The 24,945-nt window shown below is 49.8% G+C and overlaps 1 protein-coding gene across 4 annotated transcripts in view; it reads left to right on the top strand.

The window, feature by feature from the left end:
* Positions 1–24,945, top strand: part of LOC140405528 (formin-like protein 3) — a 923,557-nt gene that overhangs the window by 817,158 nt on the left and 81,454 nt on the right. For all 4 annotated transcript variants that reach the window (XM_072494084.1, XM_072494083.1, XM_072494082.1 and 1 more), the window contains 3 exons: positions 913–993; positions 23,393–23,522; positions 24,137–24,300. In XM_072494084.1, the coding sequence (XP_072350185.1) occupies positions 913–993; positions 23,393–23,522; positions 24,137–24,300 (375 nt within the window). The remainder of the gene's footprint in view (positions 1–912; positions 994–23,392; positions 23,523–24,136; positions 24,301–24,945) is intronic.

The following is a 24,945-nucleotide window of genomic DNA, read 5'->3' as shown; positions in this document are numbered from 1 at the left end:
CGGCCCAGACACGCTGGGCCGAAGCGCTTTATTCTACGCTGGAAAACTCTTATGACTGCAGCATTGAGTGGGGAAGCTGGGATTTCAGCAGTGCTGTGCTGTGGAGTGGAGACCGAGCACTTCTCAAAAGATAGTAGCAGAAAGAAGATAGAACTTGCATTCATCAAGTGGCTCTTCTGACCGTGGGGCATCCTGAAGTGAATCACGGCGAATAAAGTACTTTTCAAGTATAGTCAACTATTGTACCGTAAGAAACATGGCAACCAATTTGTACACTGCAAGCTCACAAATAAATGGAAGAGTGAGCACATCATATTTACAGCAAAGAAACGGGCCATTCAGCCCACCAGGTCTCTGCTGGTAATGTTGGATAAATGCTGGTCAGGACACCAACTCTCACTATTGTCCGTGGGAATCTTCCCTCCGTGTTGTCCATCCAACCAAGTGAGAGGGAAGCCAGGTTAAGCATCTCATCTGCAAGACGCCACCTCCCCTGAAGTGCAGCACTGGGCGTGTCAGCCAAGACTATGTGCGCAAGTAAAGGTCGCCTGAGGAACCTCTAATTGTGGAGATGAATGTGCCCTTAATATTTGCCATCTTTTTACTGAATGGCAGGCAAAGGACAGCAGTGAACATCCGCGAGCTGGATAGGCTACAATTGGAGGGCCTGCAGCACCTTGAGCAGCAGGTCCTCCCAGGGCCACAGATGAAGGGAAGTAGTCTTCAAGTGCCTGCATTGTGAACACTACCAGCCTGTCCCATAAAAATCTGTGTGCGCTAATAGTGGACATTTATAGCTCACTCTGTGATCACAACTGCTTTTAATGTTGCTGTACTTTCCATGGATCGATTACCTTTGATAAAGATGATTCTCTAATGTATGTGGTAACGTGTCTTTCTCCCTCTCCCTAGATTATTCTGGCACTCGGTAACTACATGAACAGTAGCAAGAGAGGAGGTGTGTATGGCTTCAAACTTCAGAGTTTGGACCTGGTATGTATTACCCCATTCAGACTCTGCAGGGTAATGTACTGTTGTCAGGGTGTGTCATTCTAAATACAATCTGCTTCATTTGGGTAATGTGTGGTAATATATTTGAAATGGCCAGATTTAGAGCATTCTTCACCCCCACAAAATAAAGCCCATTTATTTCTCATTGATTGTGCAGGCATTCTTGAGGCCACCCAAACTGGCATTTGGCCCTAATCTCTTTACCTTGACTTCCTTCGCCTTTTCCAACTTGTGTGATTTTTAATTTTTTTTAAAATGTATCCTTTGGTGGTTCGTAGGCACCGCCGGGATCCCCAGCATTTGTTGTCCAACCCTAATTGCCCTTGAATTTTAAAAAATAAATTTAGAGTACCCAATTATTTTTTCCAATTAAGGGGACAATGTAGCGTGGCCAATCCACCTACCCGGCACATCTTTGGGTTGTGGGGGTGAAACCCACGCAGACACGGGGAGAATGTGCAAACTCCACACGGACAGTGACCCAGAGCCGGAATCGAACCCGGGACCTCGGCGGAGTGAGGCAGCAGTGCTAACCACTGTGCCACCCTGCCGCCCCCCCCCCCCCCCCTAATTGCCCTTGAACTGAGTGGTTTGCTTGGCCATTTCAGAAGGGCAGCTAGTTGTCAACCACATTGCTGTGGGTCTGGAGTCACATGTAGGCCAGACCGGGTAAGGACGGCAGATTTCCTTTTTGATAGGGACATTGGTGAACCAGATGGGTTTTTACAACAATCGATGATGGTTCCATGGTCACCATTGTCACCATTACTGAGACTAACTTTATATTCCAGATTTTATTAATTGAATTTAAATTCCACTAGCTGCCATGGTGGGATTTGAACCCATGTGCCCAGCGCACTAGCCTGGGGCCTCTGGGGTATTAGCCACAATCCTATTACCGCTACGTCACATGATGTGTGACTTTGATCGTTTCTGAATTTAACAGAAGGTGGTGGGTAGTTCAGGCCAGCGGTTTGCCGAAGAGTGCTGCAATCTCCCCATTAACCTAATGATGCATTTTAGCCCTGGCACCAGAGGCGGGAACCCGCTGCCCCGTGAGTAGGCCGTCTCTGAGGTTGTGTGGAAGGGTGGGGTCAGCTTTGTTGCGTGCTGCAGCTCAGAGCGCTCGAAACCACCTCCAGTTTGAACCTTTTACAGTCAATAGCGAGGAGACATTCATCCAGCCAGTCTAGACTCGTTGTAAACACAAGTTTAAGGGGCAGTCTAGTAATGATTTCCCTCTTCCCATCCACCCCCCCCCCCCCCCTCCATGTGCCCCCTCACACCAGGATTAGTTGTTTCTAACAAACACGCATAACTTTGGCTAAATATAGAAGCTCAGTTCATCAAAATCACATTCCACTCACTCGCAGACTGTCGCGCTCGCTGACCTCAGCAGGATGTGCTTGCCAACTGTTTATTTTATGGGCTCGAGTGTTAAAAAAAATCAGCCAGACCGCTGCCAACATTTCAGCCTGTGATCCACGTCGGGGGGCGGGGGGGGGGGGGGGGGGGGGGGAGAGAGAAGAGAGATAAACACAGGAAATCAGGGAAGTACACAGCGAACCATGAAAGCAGGGAGGGAAGAGACAAATGTCTGTTTCAGGGATAGAGTGCTTGTCCAGGCCCCCCCCAAGATGGGGGCCGGAACTCTCCGTCCGTTCTCGGCAGCGGGATTCTCCGTGCAGTGAATGGCTGATTTGACAGAGCACCAAATTCTCCGTCCTCGCTCGCAGCGGGTAGCGGAGTCGACTAGCGACGGATTGTTTTTGTTTTTCTCTTTTGGTTTTTGAGGCCGATTGGCTTGCTGGAACCCCCCCGCTCCCCCCGGCCTACTGAACTAAACCTTCTGTCACCACCCCCCAACCTGGAGAGTGGCGAATGTTGTGCCCTTGTTTAAGAAGGGCAGCAGGGAAAAGCCTGGGAACGACAGACCGGTGAGCCTAACGTCTGTAGTAGGTAAGTTGCTAGAAGGTATTCTGAGAGGCAGGATCTACAAGCATTTAGAGAGGCAAGGACTGATTCGGGGCAGTCAGCATGGCTTTGTGCGTGGAAAATCATGTCTCACAAATTTGATTGAGTTTTTTGAGGGGGTGACCAAGAAGGTAGATGAGGGCAGTGCAGTAGACGTTGTCTACATGGACTTTAGCAAAGCCTTTGACAAGGTACCGCATGGTAGGTTGTTGCAGAAGGTTAAAGCTCACGGGATCCAGGGTGAGGTTGCCAATTGGATTCAAAATTGGCTGGACGACAGAAGGCAGAGGGTGGTTGTAGAGGGTTGTTTTTCAAACTGGAGGCCTGTGACCAGTGGTGTGCCTCAGGGATCGGTGCTGGGTCCACTGTTATTTGTGATTTATATTAATGATTTGGATGAGAATTTAGGAGGCATGGTTAGTAAGTTTGCAGATGACACCAAGATTGGTGGCACAGTGGATAGTGAAGAAGGTTATCTAGGATTGCAACGGGATCTTGATCAATTAGGCCAGTGGGCCGACGAATGGCAGATGGAGTTTAATTTAGATAAATGTGAGGTGATGCATTTTGGCAGATCGAATCAGGCCAGGACCTACTCAGTTAATGGTATGGCGTTGGGGAGAGTTATAGAACAAAGAGATCCAGGAGTACAGGTTCATAGCTCCTTGAAGGTGGAGTCGCAGGTGGACAGGGTGGTGAAGAAGGCATTCGGCATGCTTGGGTTCATTGGTCAGAACATTGAATACAGGAGTTGGGACGTCTTGTTGAAATTGTACATGACATTGGTACGTCCACACTTGGAACACTGTGTGCAGTTCTGGTCACCCTATTATAGAAAGGATATTATTAAACTGGAAAGAGTGCAGAAAAGATTTACTAGGATGTTGCCGGGACTTGATGGTTTGAGTTATAAGGAGAGGCTGGATAGACTGGGACTTTTTTCCCTGGAGCGTAGGAGGCTTAGGGGTGATCTTATAGAGGCCTATAAAATAATGAGGGGCATAGATAAGGTAGACAGTCAACATCTTTTCCCAAAGGTAGGGGAGTCTAAAACTAGAGGGCATAGGTTTAAGGTGAGAGGGGAGAGATTCAGAAAGGCCCAGAGGGGCAATTTCTTCACTCAGAGGGTAGTGAGTGTCTGGAATGGGCTGCCAGAGGTAGTAGTAGAAGCGGGTACAATTGTGTCTTTTAAAAAACATTTAGATAGTTACATGGGTAAGATGGGTATAGAGGGTTATGGGCCAAGTGCGGGCAACTGGGACTAGCTTAATGGTAAAAACTGGGCGGCATGGACTGGTTGGGCCGAAGGGCCTGTTTCCATGCTGTAAACTTCTATGATTCTATAACCCCTGTAACATTTTATCCATTCAGCTGAAGGTAAAGAAAGCTGGGGCGGGGATTCTCCTCAGAGACCTTGGGCGAGCGCTGTTCAGCACTGGTCCCCAGAAACGGGGACCCGACAGAACAGCACTCGGGGTCTCCAAGGGGATCATAGACCCCCAGCTGCATGCCCTTTGGGCAGGGTGGTACCCTGGCACTGCTGGTGCACCTGGGCACCCTGACAGTGCTGGCCTGGTACCCTGGCAGTGCCAAGGTGCCCAGGTGACACTGCCAGCTGGCATGGGCACAGCCAGGTTGGCACAGCCAAGGTGCAAAGCTGGCATTTTTACACGCGCATATTCTGGCTGGGGTTGCCCAGCATGGGTGTTCGGGAGGTTGGGAGGGGTGAGGAGTCTCCCACATTGCCTTTGGGCTAGGGGAAGGTCGGGAATTGTTTCAGGGACCTGGGAGATTGGGACGCAATCTCTCGCTACAATGGGGAGTTCCCGCGAGCAGAGATCCCCATTGGACAAATCGGGGATATATGTGGCCTCAACCGTTCATTCCCCATTCAGGCCCCTTATTCAATGCAATTCGCATTGAATAGCCATGTGTCTCTGGGCACTGCATGTCAGGAAACACGCGGTTGAACGCACTCGCTGGAGGATATTGTTACCATTTGGGAGCACCAGTGACTATTTGTCCATTCATCCCGAGTCGGTCGCGACGAGGCCTTAACTTCTCATGTCTCTCTTCATAGCTGTTCTCTGCTGACAACATTCTAGCAACTTACCTCTCCTGTTGCATTTATGTGCTGTCTGTTACAGTGTACCCAAACTGTACACGGGTCATGGCCTGACCCAAGTTCAGCTTGAATTCTTCACTTTTATATTCTGTGCCACTGGGTAGAAAAACAAGAAATCTCTGAATAATTGCATACTAGGTTACCCAGATACAAAGGCAGAAAACTATTAGATGGTCCATTCTTCGCAGTAAACTTTCCTCTGAGCACAGTAATCTTTCCTCTGAGCTGTTAGAAATCCCTTCAGTGGGACTTGTATTGAATGGGCAGCACGGTAGCACAGTGGTTAGCACAATTGCTTCACAGCGCCAGGGTCCCAGGTTCGATTCCGGCTTGGATCACTGTCTGTGTGGAGTCTGCACATCCTCCCCGTGTGTGCGTGGGTTTCCTCCTGGGGCTCCGGTTTCCTCCCACAGTCCAAAGATGTGCAGGTTAGGTGGATTGGCCGTGATAAATTGCCCTTGGTGTCCAAAATTGCCCTTAGTGTTGGGTGGGGTTCCTGGGTTACGGGGTTAGGGTGGAGATGTGGACCTTGGGTCGGGTGCTCTTTCCAAGAGCCGGTGCAGACTCGATGGGCCGAATGGCCTCCTTCTGCACTGTAAATTCTATGATCTATGATTCTCCGGCCCGGATGGGCCGAAGTCCCGCTGCTGGAATGCCTGTCCCGCCGGCGAGAATCACACCACCTCTCTTACCGGCGGTGCGGGCGGGCTCCGGGGTCCTGGGGGGGACGCAGGGCGATCTGGCCCCGGGGGGTGCCCCCACGGTGGCCTGGCCCGCGATCGGGACCCACCGATCCGCGGGCGGGCCTGTGCCGTGGGGACACTCTTTCCCTTCCGCCTTCGCCACGGTCTCCACCATGGCGGAGGCGGAAGAGACCCCCTCCACTGCGCATGCGCGGGGATGCCGTCAGCGGCCGCTGACGCTCCCGTGCATGCGCCGCACGGCAAAGTCATTTCCGCGCCAGCTGGCGGGGCACCAAAGGCCTTTCCCACCAGCTGGCGGGGCGGAAATCAGTCCGGCGCGGGCCTAGCCCCTCAAGGTGAGGGCTCGGCCCCTCAAGATGCAGAAAATTCCGCACCTTTGGGGCGGCGCGATGCCGGACTGATTCGTGCCGTTTTTGGTGCCGGCCGGCGGACATCGCGCCGATACCGGAGAATCCCGCCCCTGATCTGAGACAGTTAAAATATGAAAAAGATTTGATCAGGTAGTTTCCAGCAGAACTATTTCCTCTGGCAGAGGAATCCAAAACACAGAGCTCACAAGGAGTACTTCACACAGTAGTGGAAATCTGGAATCCCCCCAAAGAGGCTCCCGATGCTGGAAGGCAATTGAAGTTTTTAAACCGAGGTGGATAGATTTTGTTGATTCAGTGTATCGAGGCATATGGAGCAAAACCAGGAAAATGCAGCTGAGCTACAGATCTGACACGGTACAATCAAATGGCACAATACGCCCAAGGAGCTGAATGGCCTCCTCCTGTGCAAGACCGCCCTGGGGTGTCTGAGGCCTTTAGTTCATGCGAAAGGCAGTTTGTTTGATATATTTCAGATGTCCAGCATTCCCAGTTATATATTCTACCACCAAGGCATATTTTTTTCCAAAAGAAATCTGTTTCTGTGTAAAATGTTCTCAGAAAATGATTTATTTTCCTCAAGATTGAAACCACGGCCTTTTTACATTAAATAGAACATAGAAAATACAGCACAGAACAGGCCCCTCGGCCCACGATGTTGTGCCGAACCTTTGTCCTAGATTAATCATAGATTATCATTGAATTTACAGTGCAGAAGGAGGCCATTCGGCCCTTTGAGTCTGCACCAGCTCTTGGAAAGAGCACCCTACCCAAACTCAACACCTCCACCCAACACCAAGGGCAATTTGGACATTAAGGGCAATTTATCATTGGCCAATTCACCTAACCCGCACATCTTTGGACTGTGGGAGGAAACCGGAGCACCCGGAGGAAACCCACGCAGACACGGGGAGGACGTGCAGACTCCGCACAGACAATGACCCAAGCCGGAATCGAACCTGGGACCATGGATCTGTGAAGCAATTGTGCTATCCACAATGCTACCGTGCTGCCCTTAAGAACAAATAAATCTACACTATATCATTTTCCCGTAATCCATGTACCTATCCAACAGCTGCTTGAAGGTCCCTAATGTTTCCGACTCAACTACTTCCACAGGCAGTGCATTCCATGCCCCCACTGCTCTCTGGGTAAAGAACCTACCTCTGATATCCCTCCTATATCTTCCACCTTTCACCTTAAATTCATGTCCCCTTGTAATGGTGTGTTCCACCTGGGGAAAAAGTCTCTGACTGTCTACTCTATCTATTCCCCTGATCATCTTATAAACCTCTATCAAGTCGCCCCTCATCCTTCTCCGCTCTAATGAGAAAAGGCCTAGCACCCTCAACCTTTCCTCGTAAGACCTACTCTCCATTCCAGGCAACATCCTGGTAAATCTTCTTTGCACCTTTTCCAGAGCTTCCACATCCTTCCTAAAATGAGGCGACCAGAACTGTACACAGTACTCCAAATGTGGCCTTACCAAAGTTTTGTACAGCTGCATCATCACCTCACGGCTCTTAAATTCAATCCCTCTGTTAATGAACGCGAGCACACCATAGGCCTTCTTCACAGCTCTATCCACTTGAGTGGCAACTTTCAAAGATGTATGAACATAGACCCCAAGGTCTCTCTGCTCCTCCACAATGCCAAGAACTCTACCGTTAACCCTGTATTCCGCATTCATATTTGTCCTTCCAAAATGGACACCCTCACACTTTTCAGGGTTAAACTCCATCTGCCACTTCTCAGCCCAGCTCTGCATCCTATCTATGTCTCTTTGCAGCCGACAACAGCCCTCCTTACTATCCACAACTCCACCAATCTTCGTATCGTCTGCAAATTTACTGACCCACCCTTCAACTCCCTCATCCAAGTCATTAATGAAAATCACAAACAGCAGAGGACCCAGAACTGATCCCTGCGGTACACCACTGGTAACTGGGATCCAGGCTGAATATTTCCCATCCACCACCACTCTCTGACTTCTATCGGTTAGCCAGTTCGTTATCCAACTGGCCAAATTTCCCACTATCCCATGCCTCCTTACTTTGTGCAGAAGCCTACCATGGGGAACTTTATCAAATGCCTTACTAAAATCCATGTACACTACATCCACTGCTTTACCTTCATCCACATGCTTGGTCACCTCCTCAAAGAATTCAATAAGATTTGTAAGGCAAGACCTACCCCTCACAAATCCGTGCTGACTATCCCTAATCAAGCAGTGTCTTTCCAGATGCTCAGAAATCCTATCCATCAGTACCCTTTCCATTACTTTGCCTACCACCGAAGTAAGACTAACTGGCCTGTAATTCCCAGGGTTATCCCTAGTCCCTTTTTTGAACAAAGAACAAAGAACAAAGAACTGTACAGCACAGGAACAGGCCCTTCGGCCCTCCAAGCCCGTGCCGACCATACTGCCCGACTAAACTACAATCTTCTACACTTCCTGGGTCCGTATCCTTCTATTCCCATCCTATTCATATATTTGTCAAGATGCCCCTTAAATGTCCCTATGGTCCCTGCCTTCACTACCTCCTCCGGTAGTGAGTTCCAGGCACCCACTACCCTCTGCGTAAAAAACTTGCCTCGTACATCTACTCTAAACCTTGCCCCTCTCACCTTAAACCTATGCCCCCTAGTAATTGACCCCTCTACCCTGGGGAAAAGCCTCTGACTATCCACTCTGTCTATGCCCCTCATAATTTTGTATACCTCTATCAGGTCGCCCCTCAACCTCCTTCGTTCCAGTGAGAACAAACCGAGTTTATTCAATCGCTCCTCATAGCTTATGCCCTCCATACCAGGCAACATTCTGGTAAATCTCTTCTGCACCCTCTCTAAAGCCTCCACATCCTTCTGGTAGTGTGGCGACCAGAATTGAACACTATACTCCAAGTGTGGCCTAACTAAGGTTCTATACAGCTGCAACATGACTTGCCAATTCTTATACTCAATGCCCCGGCCAATGAAGGCAAGCATGCCGTATGCCTTCTTGACTACCTTCTCCACCTGTGTAGCCCCTTTCAGTGATCTGTGGACCTGTACTCCTAGATCTCTTTGACTTTCAATACTCTTGAGGGTTCTACCATTCACTGTATATTCCCTACCTGCATTAGCCCTTCCAAAATGCATTACCTCACATTTGTCCAGGTTAAACTCCATCTGCCATCTCTCCGCCCAAGTCTCCAGACAATCTAAATCCTGCTGTATCCTCAGACAGTCCTCATCGCTATCCGCAATTCCACCAACCTTTGTGTCGTCTGCAAACTTACTAATCAGACCAGTTACATTTTCCTCCAAATCATTTATATATACTACAAAGAGCAAAGGTCCCAGCACTGATCCCTGTGGAACACCACTGGTCACAGCCCTCCAATTAGAAAAGCATCCCTCCATTGCTACCCTCTGCCTTCTATGGCCTAGCCAGTTCTGTATCCACCTTGCCAGTTCACCCCTGATCCCGTGTGACTTCACCTTTTGTACTAGTCTACCATGAGGGACCTTGTCAAAGGCCTTACTGAAGTCCATATAGACAACATCTACTGCCCTACCTGCATCAATCATCTTAGTGACCTCCTCGAAAAACTCTATCAAGTTAGTGAGACACGACCTCCCCTTCACAAAACCGTGCTGCCTCTCACTAATACGTCCATTTGCTTCCAAATGGGAGTAGATCCTGTCTCGAAGAATTCTCTCCAGTAATTTCCCTACCACTGAAGTAAGGCTCACCGGCCTGTAGTTCCCGGGATTATCCCTGCCACCCTTCTTAAACAGAGGAACAACATTGGCTATTCTCCAGTCCTCCGGGACATCCCCTGAAGACAGCGAGGATCCAAAGATTTCTGTCAAGGCCTCAGCAATTTCCTCTCCAGCCTCCTTCAGTATTCTGGGGTAGATCCCATCCGGCCCTGGGGACTTATCTACCTTAATATTTTTTAAGACACCCAACACCTCGTCTTTTTGGATCACAATGTGACCCAGGCTATCTACACCCCCTTCTCCAGACTCAACATCTACCAATTCCTTCTCTTTGGTGAATACTGATGCAAAGTATTCATTTAGTACCTCGCCCATTTCCTCTGGCTCCACACATAGATTCCCTTGCCTATCCTTCAGTGGGCCAACCCTTTCCCTGGCTACCCTCTTGCTTTTTATGTAAGTGTAAAAAGCCTTGGGATTTTCCTTAACCCTATTTGCCAATGCCTTTTCATGACCCCTTCTAGCCCTCCTGACTCCTTGCTTAAGTTCCTTCCTACTTTCCTTATATGCCACGCAGGCTTCGTCTGTTCCCAGCCTTTTAGCCCTGACAAATGCCTCCTTTTTCTTTTTGACGAGGCCTACAATATCACTCGTCATCCAAGGTTCCCGAAAATTGCCGTATTTATCTTTCTTCCTCACAGGAACATGCCTGTCCTGTATTCCTTTCAACTGACACTTGAAAGCCTCCCACATGTCAGATGTTGATTTGCCCTCAAACATCCGCCCCCAATCTATGTTCTTCAGTTCCCGCCTAATATTGTTATAATTAGCCTTCCCCCAATTTAGCACATTCATCCTCGGACCACTCTTATCCTTGTCCACCAGTACTTTAAAACTTACTGAATTGTGGTCACTGTTACCGAAATGCTCCCCTACTGAAACATCTACCACCTGGCCGGGCTCATTCCCCAATACCAGGTCCAGTACCGCCCCTTCCCTAGTTGGACTGTTTACATATTGTTTTAAGAAGCCCTCCTGGATGCTCCTTACAAACTCTGCCCCGTCTAAGCCCCTGGCACTAAGTGAGTCCCAGTCAATATTGGGGAAGTTGAAGTCTCCCATCACCACAACCCTGTTGTTTTTACTCTTTTCCAAAATCTGTCTACCTATCTGCTCCTCTATCTCCCGCTGGCTGTTGGGAGGCCTGTAGTATACCCCCAACATTGTGACTGCACCCTTCTTATTCCTGATCTCTACCCATATAGCCTCACTGCCCTCTGAGGTGTCCTCTCGCTGTATAGCTGTGATACTCTCCTGAACAAGTAGCGCAACTCCGCCTCCCCTTTTACATCCCCCTCTATCCCGCCTGAAACATCTAAATCCTGGAACGTTTAGCTGCCAATCCTGCCCTTCCCTCAACCAGGTCTCTGTAATGGCAACAACATCATAGTTCCAAGTAGTAATCCAAGCTCTAAGTTCATCTGCCTTACCCGTAATGCTCCTTGCATTAAAACATATGCACTTCAGGCCACCAGACCCGCTGTGTTCAGCAACTTCTCCCCGTCTGCGCTGCCTCAGAGCCACACTGTCCCTATTCCCTAGTTCTCCCTCAATGCTCTCACCTTCTGACCTATTGCTCCCGTGCCCACCCCCCTGCCATACTAGTTTAAACCCTCCCGTGTGACACTAGCAAACCTCGCGGCCAGGATATTTATGCCTCTCCGGTTTAGATGCAACCCGTCCATCTTATACAGGTCACACCTGCCCCGGAAGAGCTCCCAGTGGTCCAGATAACAGAAACCCTCCCTCCTACACCAGCTGTTTAGCCACGTGTTTGTCTGCTCTATCTTCCTATTTCTAGCCTCACTGGCACGTGGCACAGGGAGTAATCCCGAGATTACAACCCTCGAGGTCCTGTCTTTTAACTTTCTGCCTAGCTCCCTGAACTCCTGCTGCAGGACCTCATGCCCCTTCCTGCCTATGTCGTTAGTACCAATATGTACAACGACCTCTGCCTGTTTGCCCTCCCCCTTCAGGATTCCCTCTACCCGTTCGGAGACATCCTGGACCCTGGCACCAGGGAGGCAACATACCATCCTGGAGTCTCTTTCACGTCCACAGAAGCGCCTATCTGTGCCCCTGACTATAGAGTCCCCTATAACTATTACTCTTCTGCGCTTTGACCCTCCCTTCTGAACATCAGAGCCAGCCGTGGTGCCACTGCTCTGGCTGCTGCTGTTTTCCCCTGATAGGCTATCCCCCCCGACAGTATCCAAAGGGGTATATCTGTTCGAGAGGGGGACAACCACAGGGGATTCCTGCACTGACTGCCTGCCCTTTCTGGTGGTCACCCATTTCTCTGCCTGCACCTTGGGTGTGACCACACTTACATAACTGTGATCTATGACGCTTTCCGCCACCTGCATGCTCCTAAGTGCATCCAATTGCTGCTCCAGCCGAACCATGCGGTCTGTGAGGAGCTGCAGTTGGGTGCACTTTCTGCAGATGAAGCCATCCGGGACGCTGGAAGCCTCCCGGACCTGCCACATCTCACAGTCAGAGCACAGCACCCCTCTAACTGACATTGCGTCAATTAATTAAAATTAAAATTTGTCTTTTTTTTTTTTTTTTAAATACTTTTTTTAAATTTCAAAGTTACTGTCAACTATCTGTTTCCTAGCACTAGATTTCTAATAGAAATGCGATAGCTAACTATAATATTCTCCGATCTCTGGCTTAGATATCCTCTAAATTATAATTAAGTTATTATGTTTAATTAGTTCCCAAATACTCAAAAAAATTTAGGTTAGAATCCCAACCAGCCACTCAGGTCACAGCTTTTCTGTGATGTCACTTCAGTTTCCCCCCGGCACACACAATTTGAAAAACAGGTATAAAAGTAAAAATCACTTGCTTACCTTCTGAGATGTTCTCAGGTTCTCTCGCTGACAGAGACTGCTCCTCCACCTCCAATCCTTGACCTGCACAATGCTAATAATATAATAATATAATATGGCACTTACCTTACACCAATGGGTCTTATTATTAGGTTAGAGGAGGAGGGCGGGTGGGAGACACTACACGTGTAGTGTCTCGGGTTTCCTCTCCACCAGAATTTATTGGTTGGGGGGGGGGGGACTTGCCAGAGGTCGAACTTCCGGTTCCCGCCGAAATCCAAAGGGCTGCTCCTGTAAAGGTAAGTGCTTTTAAACTAACTACTCACCTCCCAGAAGGCCCCTGCGCACCGCTGCCGCCGAAATCCAAAGGGCTGCTCCTGTAAAGGTAAGTGCTTTTAAACTAACTACTCACCTCCCAGAACAGGGGCACGACATTCGCCACTCTCCAATCCCCTGGTACCACCCCTGTTGACAGTGAGGACGAAAAGATAATTGCCAACGGCTCTGCAATTTCATCTCTTGCTTCCCATAGAATCCTTGGATATATCCCGTCAGGCCCGGGGGACTTGTCTATCCTCAAGTTTTTCAAAATGCCCAACACATCTTCCTTCCTAACAAGTATTTCCTCGAGCTTACCAATCTGTTTCACACTGTCCTCTCCAACAATATGGCCCCTCTCATTTGTAAATACAGAAGAAAAGTACTCATTCAAGACCTCTCCTATCTCTTCAGACTCAATACACAATCTCCCGCTACTGTCCTTGATCGGACCTACCCTCGCTCTAGTCATTCTCATATTTCTCACATATGTGTAAAAGGCCTTGGGGTTTTCCTTGATCCTACCCGCCAAAGATTGTTCATGCCCTCTCTTAGCTCTCCTAATCCCTTTCTTCAGTTCCCTCCTGGCTATCTTGTATCCCTCCAATGCCCTGTCTGAACCTTGTTTCCTCAGCCTTACATAAGTCACCTTTTTTCTCTTAACAAGACATTCAACCTCTCTTGTCAACCATGGTTCCCTCACTCGGCCATCTCTTCCCTGCCTGACAGGGACATACATATCAAGGACACGTAGCACCTGTTCCTTGAACAAGTTCCACATTTCACTTGTGTCCTTCCCTGCCAGCCTATGTTCCCAATTTATGCACTTCAATTCTCGTCTGACAACATCGTATTTACCCTTCCCCCAATTGTAAACCTTGCCCTGTTGCACGTACCTATCCTTCTCCATTACTAAAGTGAAAGTCACAGAATTGTGGTCACTATCTCCAAAATGCTCCCCCACTAACAAATCTATCACTTGCCCTGGTTCATTACCCAGTACTAAATCCAATATTGCCCCTCCTCTGGTCGGACAATCTACATACTGTGTTAGAAAAGCTTCCTGGACACACTGCACAAACACCACCCCATCCAAACTATTTGATCTAAAGAGTTTCCACTCAATATTTGGGAAGTTAAAGTCGCCCATGACTACTACCCTATGACTTCTGCACCTTTCCAAAATCTGTTTCCCAATCTGTTCCTCCACATCTCTGCTACTATAAATAATCCCATGTTTGCCAGTTTGCGATTTTTCATCCGTTATTGGCAACCACTGCGATCCAAGCACATTTTCTGCTCAGCCAAGTTCAACTGCATGGCTAATCTTTGCTCAAACCAGCTATCGAAGCCAGAAATCCTACTGTACGCTCACAGCATAGACCTCCCAGTCCTTGAAGAAATGAAGGCCGAGCCAATGAGATATTTTTTTTAAACCAGTCAGCGTTTAGTCTGTAGACTGCCAACCCTTTCTGAATAATAATCTTTATTGTCCCAAGTAGGCTTACATTAACACTGCAATGAAGTTACTGTGAAAAGCCCCTAGTCGCCACATTCCGGCACCTGTTCAGGTACACAGAGGGAGAATTCAGAATGTCCATTTCACCTAACAGCACGCCTTTGGGGACGTGTGGGAGGAAACCGGAGCGCCCGGAGGAAATCCACGCAGACACGGGGAGAACGTGCAGACTCTGCACAGACAGTGACCCAAGCTGGGAATCGAACCTGGAACCCTGCCGCTGAGAAGCAACAGTGCTAACCACTGTGCTACCATGGCACCCAAAAGGAACATGTTTTCCTTTTTGCTAATGGTCTTCCAGAATGTACGTTGAAGCAGATATGTTGAATTCTACAGGAATTATCAAAGCAATAAAACTCCTCACTGATGCCCGAAAAGATTCAAGTATACCATGAGTGAGAGAATTGAGAGAGGGGAGGCAGTGGCGTAGTGCTAATGTCACTACACTAGTAATCCAGAGGGTAATGTTCTGGGGATCGTGTTCAAATCCCACCACTGCAGATGGCGAAATTTGAATTTGGAAAAAAGAAAAATCTGGAATTAAATTACCATTGTCGATTGTCAAAAAATCCACCTGTTTCACTAATGTCCTTTAGGGCAGTGTTCTTCAAACTTTTTTTTCGAGACCCATTTTTACCAACTGGCCAACCTTCGCGACCCACACCGGCCGACCTTCGCGACCCACGCCGGCCGACCTTCGCGACCCACGCCGGCCGACCTTCGCGACCCACGCCGGCCGACCTTCGCGACCCACGCCGGCCGACCTTCGCGACCCACGCCGGCCGACCTTCGCGACCCAAGCCGGCCGACCTTCGCGACCCACGCCGGCCGACCTGCGCGACCCACGCCGGCCGACCTGCGCGACCCACGCCGGCCGACCTGCGCGACCCACGCCGGCCGACCTGCGCGACCCACGCCGGCTGACCTGCGCGACCCACCATTTTCTCTTACCTTGTTTGCTGCTGACGAAAATGGAGGAAATGGTTTTGGGTCCCTTTGGCCCTCGTACGCGCTCCTCCAATGGAACTTGTTGGATGAAGGTGAAGCCTTCCGGTGTCGGAAAGCATGGAGTCTCCATCTGTCCAAAGTTCTGCATTTTGTTCCGGTAAAATCCGGTTAGGTGGATTGGCCATGATAAATTGCCCTTTGTGACCAAAAAAAAGGTTAGATGGGGTTATTGGGTTACGGGGGTAGGGTGGAAGTGAGGGCTTAAGTGGGTCGGTGCAGACTCGATGGGCCAAATGGCCTCCTTCTGCACTGTATGTTCTAAAAAAAAAATTTTTAATTTAGCAAATAAACCGCCGAACTTGTAAAAAAAAAATGAATGAAAAAAATTAATAAAACCTCCCCGAACTTGTAAAACAAAAAGCTGCGACCGTTTAAAAAAAAAAAAGCGGCCGTCACTGTGCATGTGTGCCCGATCATCGGCGAACGTGCGCATAGTTTTGTGGATGCGCGCCGATGATCTGGCACGCATGCGCAGTGCGGCCGCATTTCTTTTACTTTTTTTTTTATAAATACTTTATTGAAAATTTTTGTCAACCAACACAGTACATTGTGCATCCTTTACACAATATTATAACAACACAAATAACAATGACCTATTTTATAAACAAAAAATGAATAAATAATAAATAACAAAAATGAAAACTAACCCTAATTGGCAACTGCCTTATCACAAGTAACACTCTCCAAAAATATAATTTAACAGTCCAATATATAATTATCTGTAGCAACGACCTATACATATTATACAGTATATATTAACAACCCTGAGAGTCCTTCTGGTTCCCCCCCCCCCCCCCCCCCCAGATCCTGGGCTGCTGCTGCTGCCTTCTTTTTTCCATTCCATCTATCTTTCTGCGAGGTATTCGACGAACGGTTGCCACCGCCTGGTGAACCCTTGAGCCGACCCCCTTAGGACGAACTTAATCCGCTCTAGCTTTATAAACCCCCCATGTCATTTATCCAGGTCTCCACCCCCGGGGGCTTGGCTTCTTTCCACATTAGCAATATCCTGCGCCGGGCTACTAGGGACGCAAAGGCCAAAACATCGGCCTCTCTCGCCTCCTGCACTCCCGGCTCTTGTGCAACCCCAAATATAGCCAACCCCCAGCTTGGTTCGACCCGGACCCCCACTACTTTTGAAAGCACCTTTGTCACCCCCATCCAAAACCTCTGTAGTGCCGGGCATGACCAAAACATATGGGTATGATTCGCTGGGCTTCTCGAGCACCTCGCACACCTATCCTCCACCCCAAAAAATTTACTGAGCCGTGCTCCAGTCATATGCGCCCTGTGTAATACCTTAAACTGAATCAGGCTTAGCCTGGCACACGAGGACGACGAGTTTACCCTGCTTAGGGCATCTGCCCACAGCCCCTCCTCGATCTCCTCCCCCAGCTCTTCTTCCCATTTCCCTTTTAGTTCATCTACCATAGTCTCCCCTTCATCCCTCATTTCCCTATATATATCTGACACCTTACCATCCCCCACCCATGTCTTTGAGATCACTCTGTCCTGCACCTCTTGTGTCGGGAGCTGCGGGAATTCCCTCACCTGTTGCCTCGCAAAAGCCCTCAGTTGCATATACCTGAATGCATTCCCTTGGGGCAACCCATATTTCTCGGTCAGCGCTCCCAGACTCGCGAACTTCCCATCCACAAACAGATCTTTCAGTTGCGTTATTCCTGCTCTTTGCCACATTCCATATCCCCCATCCATTCCCCCCGGGGCAGACCTATGGTTGTTTCTTATCGGGGACCCCCCCAAGGCTCCAGTCTTTCCCCTATGCCGCCTCCACTGTCCCCAAATCTTCAGTGTAGCCACCACCACCGGGCTTGTGGTGTAGTTCCTCGGTGAGAACGGCAATGGGGCTGTCACCATAGCCTGTAGGCTAGTCCCCCTACAGGACGCCCTCTCTAATCTCTTCCACGCCGCTCCCTCCTCCTCTCCCATCCACTTACTCACCATTGAAATATTAGCGGCCCAATAATACTCACTTAGGCTCGGTAGTGCCAGCCCCCCCCCTATCCCTGCTACGCTGTAAGAATCCCTTCCTCACTCTCGGGGTCTTCCCGGCCCACACAAAACCCATGATGCTCTTTTCAATCCTTTTAAAAAAAGCCTTCGTGATCACCACCGGGAGGCACTGAAACACAAAGAGGAATCTCGGGAGGACCACCATCTTAACCGCCTGCACCCTCCCTGCCAGTGACAGGGATACCATATCCCATCTCTTGAAATCCTCCTCCATTTGTTCCACCAACCGCGTTAAATTTAACCTATGCAATGTGCCCCAATTCTTGGCTATCTGGATCCCCAGGTAACGAAAGTCCCTTGTTACCTTCCTCAACGGTAGGTCCTCTATTTCTCTACTCTGCTCCCCTGGATGCACCACAAACAACTCACTTTTCCCCATGTTCAATTTATACCCTGAAAAATCCCCAAACTCCCCAAGTATCCGCATTATTTCTGGCATCCCCTCCGCCGGGTCTGCCACGTATAGTAGCAAATCGTCCGCATACAAAGATACCCGGTGTTCTTCTCCTCCTCTAAGTACTCCCCTCCACTTCTTGGAACCCCTCAACGCTATCGCCAGGGGCTCAATCGCCAGTGCAAACAATAATGGGGACAGAGGGCATCCCTGCCTTGTCCCTCTATGGAGCCGAAAATATGCAGATCCCCGTCCATTCGTGACCACGCTCGCCATTGGGGCCCTATACAACAGCTGCACCCATCTAACATACCCCTCTCCAAAACCAAATCTCCTCAACACCTCCCACAAATAACCCCACTCCACTCTATCAAATGCTTTCTCGGCATCCATTGCCACTACTATCTCCGTTTCCCCCTCTGGTGGGGCCATCATCATTACCCCTAACAGCCTCCGTATATTCGTGTTCAGCTGTCTCCCCTTCACAAACCCAGTTTGGTCCTCGTGGACCACCCCCGGGACACATTCCTCTATTCTCATTGCCATTACCTTGGCCAGGATCTTGGCATCTACATTTAGGAGGGAAATAGGTCTATAGGACCCGCATTGTAGCGGGTCCTTTTCCTTCTTAAAGAGATATCGTTGCTTCAGACATAGTCGGGGGCAGTTGTCCCCTTTCCTTTGCCTCATTAAAGGTCCTCGTCAATACCGGGGCGAGCAAGTCCACATATTTTCTATAGAATTCGACTGGGAATCCATCCGGTCCCGGGGCCTTTCCCGCCTGCATGCTCCTAATTCCTTTCACCACTTCTTCTACCTCGATCTGTGCTCCCAGTCCCACCCTTTCCTGCTCTTCCACCTTGGGAAATTCCAGCCGATCCAAGAAGCCCATCATTCTCTCCCTCCCATCCGGGGGTTGAGCTTCATATAATTTTTTATAAAATGTCTTGAACACTCCATTCACTCTCTCCGCTCCCCGCTCCATCTCTCCTTCCTCATCCCTCACTCCCCCTATTTCCCTCGCTGCTCCCCTTTTCCTCAATTGGTGTGCCAGCAACCTGCTCGCCTTCTCCCCATATTCGTACTGTACACCCTGTGCCTTCCTCCATTGTGCCTCTGCAGTGCCCGTAGTCAGCAAGTCAAATTCTACATGTAGCCTTTGCCTTTCCCTGTACAGTCCCTCCTCCGGTACTTCCACATATTGTCTGTCCACCCTCAAAAGTTCTTGCAGCAACCGCTCCCGTTCCTTACTCTCCTGCTTCCCTTTATGTGCCCTTATTGATATCAGCTCCCCTCTAACCACCGCCTTCAACGCCTCCCAGACCACTCCCACCTGGACCTCCCCATTATCATTGAGTTCCAAGTACTTTTCAATGCACCCCCTCACCCTTAGACACACCCCCTCATCTGCCATTAGTCCCATGTCCATTCTCCAGGGTGGGCGCCCTCCTGTTTCCTCCCCTATCTCCAAGTCCACCCAGTGTGGAGCGTGATCCGAAATGGCTATAGCCGTATACTCCGTTCCCCTCACCTTCGGGATCAACGCCCTTCCCAGCACAAAAAGTCTATTCGCGAGTAGACTTTATGGACATAGGAGAAAAACGAGAACTCCTTACTCCTAGGTCTGCTAAATCTCCACGGGTCTACACCTCCCATCTGCTCGATAAAATCTTTAAGTACCTTGGCTGCTGCCGGCCTCCTTCCAGTCCTGGACTTCGACCTATCCAGCCCTGGTTCCAACACCGTATTAAAATCTCCCCCCATTATCAGCTTTCCCATCTCTAGGTCCGGAATGCGTCCTAGCATCCGCCTCATAAAATTGGCATCATCCCAGTTCGGGGCATATACGTTTACCAAAACCACCGTCTCCCCCTGTAGTTTGCCACTCACCATCACGTATCTGCCCCCGTTATCCGCCACTATAGTCTTTGCCTCGAACATTACCCGCTTCCCCACTAATATAGCCACCCCCCTGTTTTTCGCATCTAGCCCCGAATGGAACACCTGCCCCACCCATCCTTTGCGTAGCCTAACCTGGTCTATCAGTTTCAGGTGCGTTTCCTGTAACATAACCACATCTGCCTTAAGTTTCTTAAGGTGTGCGAGTACCCGTGCCCTCTTTAACGGCCCGTTCAGCCCTCTCACGTTCCACGTGATCAGCCGGGTTGGGGGGCTTCCTACCCCCCCCCCCCCCCCCCCCCCCCCCCCCCCTTGTCGATTAGCCATCACCTTTTTCCAGCTCCTCACCCGGTTCCCACGCAGCTGTATCTCCCCCAGGCGGTGCCCCCCCGCCCATCCCCTCCCATATCAGCTCCCCCCTCTCCCCAGCAGCAGCAACCCAGTAATTCCCCCCTCCCACCCACCCCCCCGCTAGATCCCCCGCTAGCGTAATTACTCCCCCCATGTTGCTCCCAGAAGTCAGCAAACTCTGGCCGACCTCGGCTTCCCCCCGTGACCTCGGCTCGCACCGTGCGACGCCCCCTCCTTCCTGCTTCTCTATTCCCGCCATGATTATCATAGCGCGGGAACCAAGCCCGCGCTTCTTCCTTGGCCCTGCCCCCAATGGCCAACACCCCATCTCCTCCACCTCCCCTCCTCCCCCCATCACCACCTGTGGGAGAGAGAAAAGTTACCACATCGCAGGATTAGTACATAAAACTCCTCTTTCCCCCCTTTTTAATCCCCCTCTTTGCCCCCCACATTCGCCCCACCACTTTGTTCAAACGTTCTTTTTAATAACCCGCTCATTCCAGTTTTTCTTCCACAATAAAAGTCCACGCTTCATCCGCCGTCTCAAAGTAGTGGTGCCTCCCTCGATATGTGACACACAGTCTTGCCGGTTGCAGCATTCCAAATTTTATCTTCTTTTTATGAAGCACCGCCTTGGCCCGATTAAAGCTCGCCCTCCTTCTCGCCACCTCCGCACTCCAGTCTTGATAAACGCGGATCACCGCGTTCTCCCATTTACTGCTCCGAGTTTTCTTTGCCCATCTAAAGACAATTTCTCTATCCTTAAAACGGAGGAATCTCACCACTATGGCTCTGGGAATTTCTCCTGCTCTCGGCCCTCGCGCCATCACTCGGTATGCTCCCTCCACCTCCAACGGACCCGCCGGGGCCTCCGTTCCCATTAACGAGTGCAGCATCGTGCTCACATATGCCCCGACGTCCGCTCCCTCCACACCTTCAGGAAGACCAAGAATCCTCAGGTTGTTCCTCCTTGCGTTGTTCTCCAGTGCCTCCAACCTTTCCACACATCGTTTATGATGTGCCTCCTGCGTCTCCGTCTTCACCACCAGGCCCTGTATGTCGTCCTCATTCTCGGCTGCCTTTGCCTTCACGACCCGAAGCTCCCGCTCCTGGGTTTTTTGTTCCTCCTTTAGCCCTTCAATCGCCTGTAATATCGGGGCCAACAGCTCTTTCTTCATTTCCTTTTTGATCTCTTCCACACAGCATTTCAAGAACTCTTGTTGTTCAGGGCCCCATGTTAAACTGCCACCTTCCGACGCCATCTTGGTTTTTGCTTGCCTTCCTTGCCGCTGTTCTAAAGGATCCACTGCAATCCGGCCACTTTCTCCCCCTTTTTTCATCCGTGTCCAGGGGGGATTCCCTTCTGGTTTACCGCACAGTGTTTTTAGCCGTCAAAATTGCCGTTGGGGCTCCTATCAAGAGCCCAAAAGTCCGTTTCACCGGGAGCTGCCGAAACGTGCGACTCAGCTGGTCATCGCCGCACCCGGAAGCCCCGCATTTCTTTTACATGTTTGCGGCCGTTTTGAAGGCCGCTTGCAGCCGGCGTTATTAACAGCCAGCTGCTGCAGCTGTTGCGCGATCGGGAGCGCCGCGACGGATGGTTCGGCGACCCTCCCGACACCCGTCCGCGACCCACCCGCGGGTCGTGCCCCCGAGTTTGACAATGCCTGCTTTAGGGAAGGAAATCTGCCGTCCTTACCTGGTCTGGCCTACATGTGACTCCAGACCCCACAGCAAAGTGGTTGACTCTTCACTGCCCTCAACCAAAAGAAGAAAATTAGCGTTTCTGGACTTGATTTTGGATCAAGGTTCCACGGTCTTTGCAAATTATTCACAAACTTGCCGAAAGTCACTTCTGCAGGGAATTTTTTTTTTTCAAAAGAGAAACTGGTATTCAGGAAGGTTTGAACTATTGTTCAACTTTCAACGCTGGTCACCCGGAGCGATCGCCCTAGCAACCCATTGATGCCTCGCATTGGGAAGTCCCATTTCAGATTGTAATTCTCATAAGAGGCCAGTAGAACTGCAGCAGAAAACATGTATTTATTCATCCTGAATGTGCTTTTCCCCCCCATCGAGAGTGTGGATACTTTACTGAATTGCTCCGTAATGCTAAACCATAAAGGAAGATAGAATTAAAGAATGGTTACAGCAGAAAAGCAGGCCATTTGGCCTGTCATGACTGTGTTGGCGCTCTGCGAGAGCAATCCAGCTAGTCCCACTCCCCATGCCTTTTCCCTCCTAGGCCTGCACATCTTTTATTTTAAGATTGTGATCCAATCGCCTTTTGAAGGCCTTGATTGAATCCACCTCCTCTGCACTCTCGGGCAGAGTGTTCCAGTCAGTTTCTGCGTAAAAACATTTCCCCTCATGTCGCCTCTGGTTCTCTTTTGCCTTAAATTCACCTTAAATTGGTGTCCTCTGGTTTTCGAGCCCTCCGTCACAAGGGAATGGTTTCCGTCCCATCCACTCTGTCCAGCCCCCCGCCCCTCCTGATATTGAACACCTCAATCAAATCTGTCAACCTTTTTCTCTCCAAGGAGAACGGCCCCAGCCTCTCCAATCTCAACGTAACTGAAGCCCCCCCATCCCTGGAGCCCCCCCCCCCCCCCCCCCCCCCCATCCCTGTAGCCATTCTCATGAAAATTGTCCTTTCATATCTGAGCTGACAAGTAAGGGTGGTTGGTTAGGGGGTGGGGGGGTAAGAAGCCTGGAGGGTAGCCCCCCCCCTTGAAGCGGGGAGCACATTTGGCATGGCGGGCGGGGGAAAGATTGGAACCTAGTGATTGCTCTTTGACTTTCTTTCAGTTCGATGCCAGGTAAGGAATTTGATAACGGGCCAATGGGTGGCAGTTTTATAGGAGACGGCTGAGGCTGATGAAGTTGCAGCACACACTGAGCCCATCGAGCCCTGTGCAATCTTTTTGAAAGAAATACCCAGTTAATCACGCTTCTCCTACTCTTTCCCTGTAGCCCTGGATTGTTTTATCTGTTCAAGTATTTATCCAATTCTGTTTTGAAAGTCGTGACTGAATCTGACTTAAAAATCAACCGATTCTCAAAATGTTTCCTGTCTGTCCAGCTCTCGGATACCAAATCCACCGATCGAAAGCTGACCTTGTTGCACTACATTGCGCTCGTCATCAAACAGAAGTACTCGAACATCGCCACGTTCTGGAGTGAGCTGCACTTCATCGAGAAGGCTGCCGCAGGTTAGTGTTAGCCTGAGTGCTGTACGACACCGTCTTCTCCTGTTGCTTCAAGTTGTAGGAGAGATTGGCCTGGTCTCGTTCTGTGCAAGGCCCCCAGCCTAGACAACGATGTTCCAGCGTTACCCGGGGGTGTAAGACTGCAGTTAATGTGGGGAGGCTAGGGAAACTGGGGTTGCCCTCCTCGGAGCAGTCAAGGGGGAGAGAGGAGATGTGACAAGTGTTCAAAGTCACGGAAGGCCTTGAGCGATAAGTGAGGAGAAAATGCTTCAAGTGGCAGAAGGATCAATAACCAGAGTTTGGAAGGCTATGGGGAGTGGGACTAAGTGGATAGCTCCTTCAAAGTGGCAGCACAGATTCGATAGGCCGATTTCGAAGGTGGCATCAAATGGAATCTAGATGGCTCAAACGGTGAGTCACTTTGGGCTGCATATCGAGTGTCTCGTGACACTTTTGAGTGCCTTTGGCAGAACAGCAGGATAGGTGGGGAGAGATTATAGTAATAAGTTTCAAACCTCTTTCTCCTGTCTGGTAATGGTCCCAGATGTCAACAGGCGCATTTGTGGAGACCACATCCGCGTATTTTCCTGACCTTTCCGCACCATTTCCTCTCGCAGTATCATTGGAAAACGTCCTCTTGGACGTGAAGGAGATGGGACACAACATGGAGCTGGTTAAACGAGAGAGCAGTATGCACGAGCACAATATGGTCCTGAAGGATTTCCTGTCACAAAATGAAGGGAAACTGGAAAAACTTCAGAAAGATTCCAGAACTGCACAGGCAAGTAGAACGTATTACTGAGCTTTCCTCTCAATATCAAATCAGCTTGCTGTTCAAAAATGCCAATATGTCAGCCGTTTCTTCACTGTTGCTGGTGTAACGACACCCTGGGCTAGTGCGCGGTAAATTAACCAACAATTCTTACAAAAACAACCAACGTTGTTGGCCTCTGGCTGTCCAATAATTACAGTCACCAGGTTTGTAAATAGAACATAGAACATAGAAAATACAGCACAGAACAGGCCCTTCGGCCCACGATGTTGTGCCGAACCTTTGTCCTAGATTAATCATAGATTATCATTGAATTTACAGTGCAGAAGGAGGCCATTCGGCCCTTTGAGTCTGCACCGGCTCTTGGAAAGAGCACCATACCCAAACTCAACACCTCCACCCAACACCAAGGGCAATTTGGACATTAAGGGCAATTTATCATTGGCCAATTTACCTAACCCGCACATCTTTGGACTGTGGGAGGAAACCGGAGCACCCGGAGGAAACCCACGCAGACACGGGGAGGACGTGCAGACTCCGCACAGACAATGACCCAAGCCGGAATCGAACCTGGGACCATGGAGCTGTGAAGCAATTGCGCTATCCACAATGCTACCGTGCTGCCCTTAAGAACAAATAAATCTACACTATATC

Source organism: Scyliorhinus torazame, chromosome X (genome assembly GCF_047496885.1).
Source record: "Scyliorhinus torazame isolate Kashiwa2021f chromosome X, sScyTor2.1, whole genome shotgun sequence".
NCBI classification, from domain to species: Eukaryota; Metazoa; Chordata; class Chondrichthyes; order Carcharhiniformes; family Scyliorhinidae; genus Scyliorhinus; species Scyliorhinus torazame.
The sequence above is the reverse complement of the archived record's forward strand: the minus strand, read 5'-3'. Positions and strand labels throughout refer to the sequence as shown.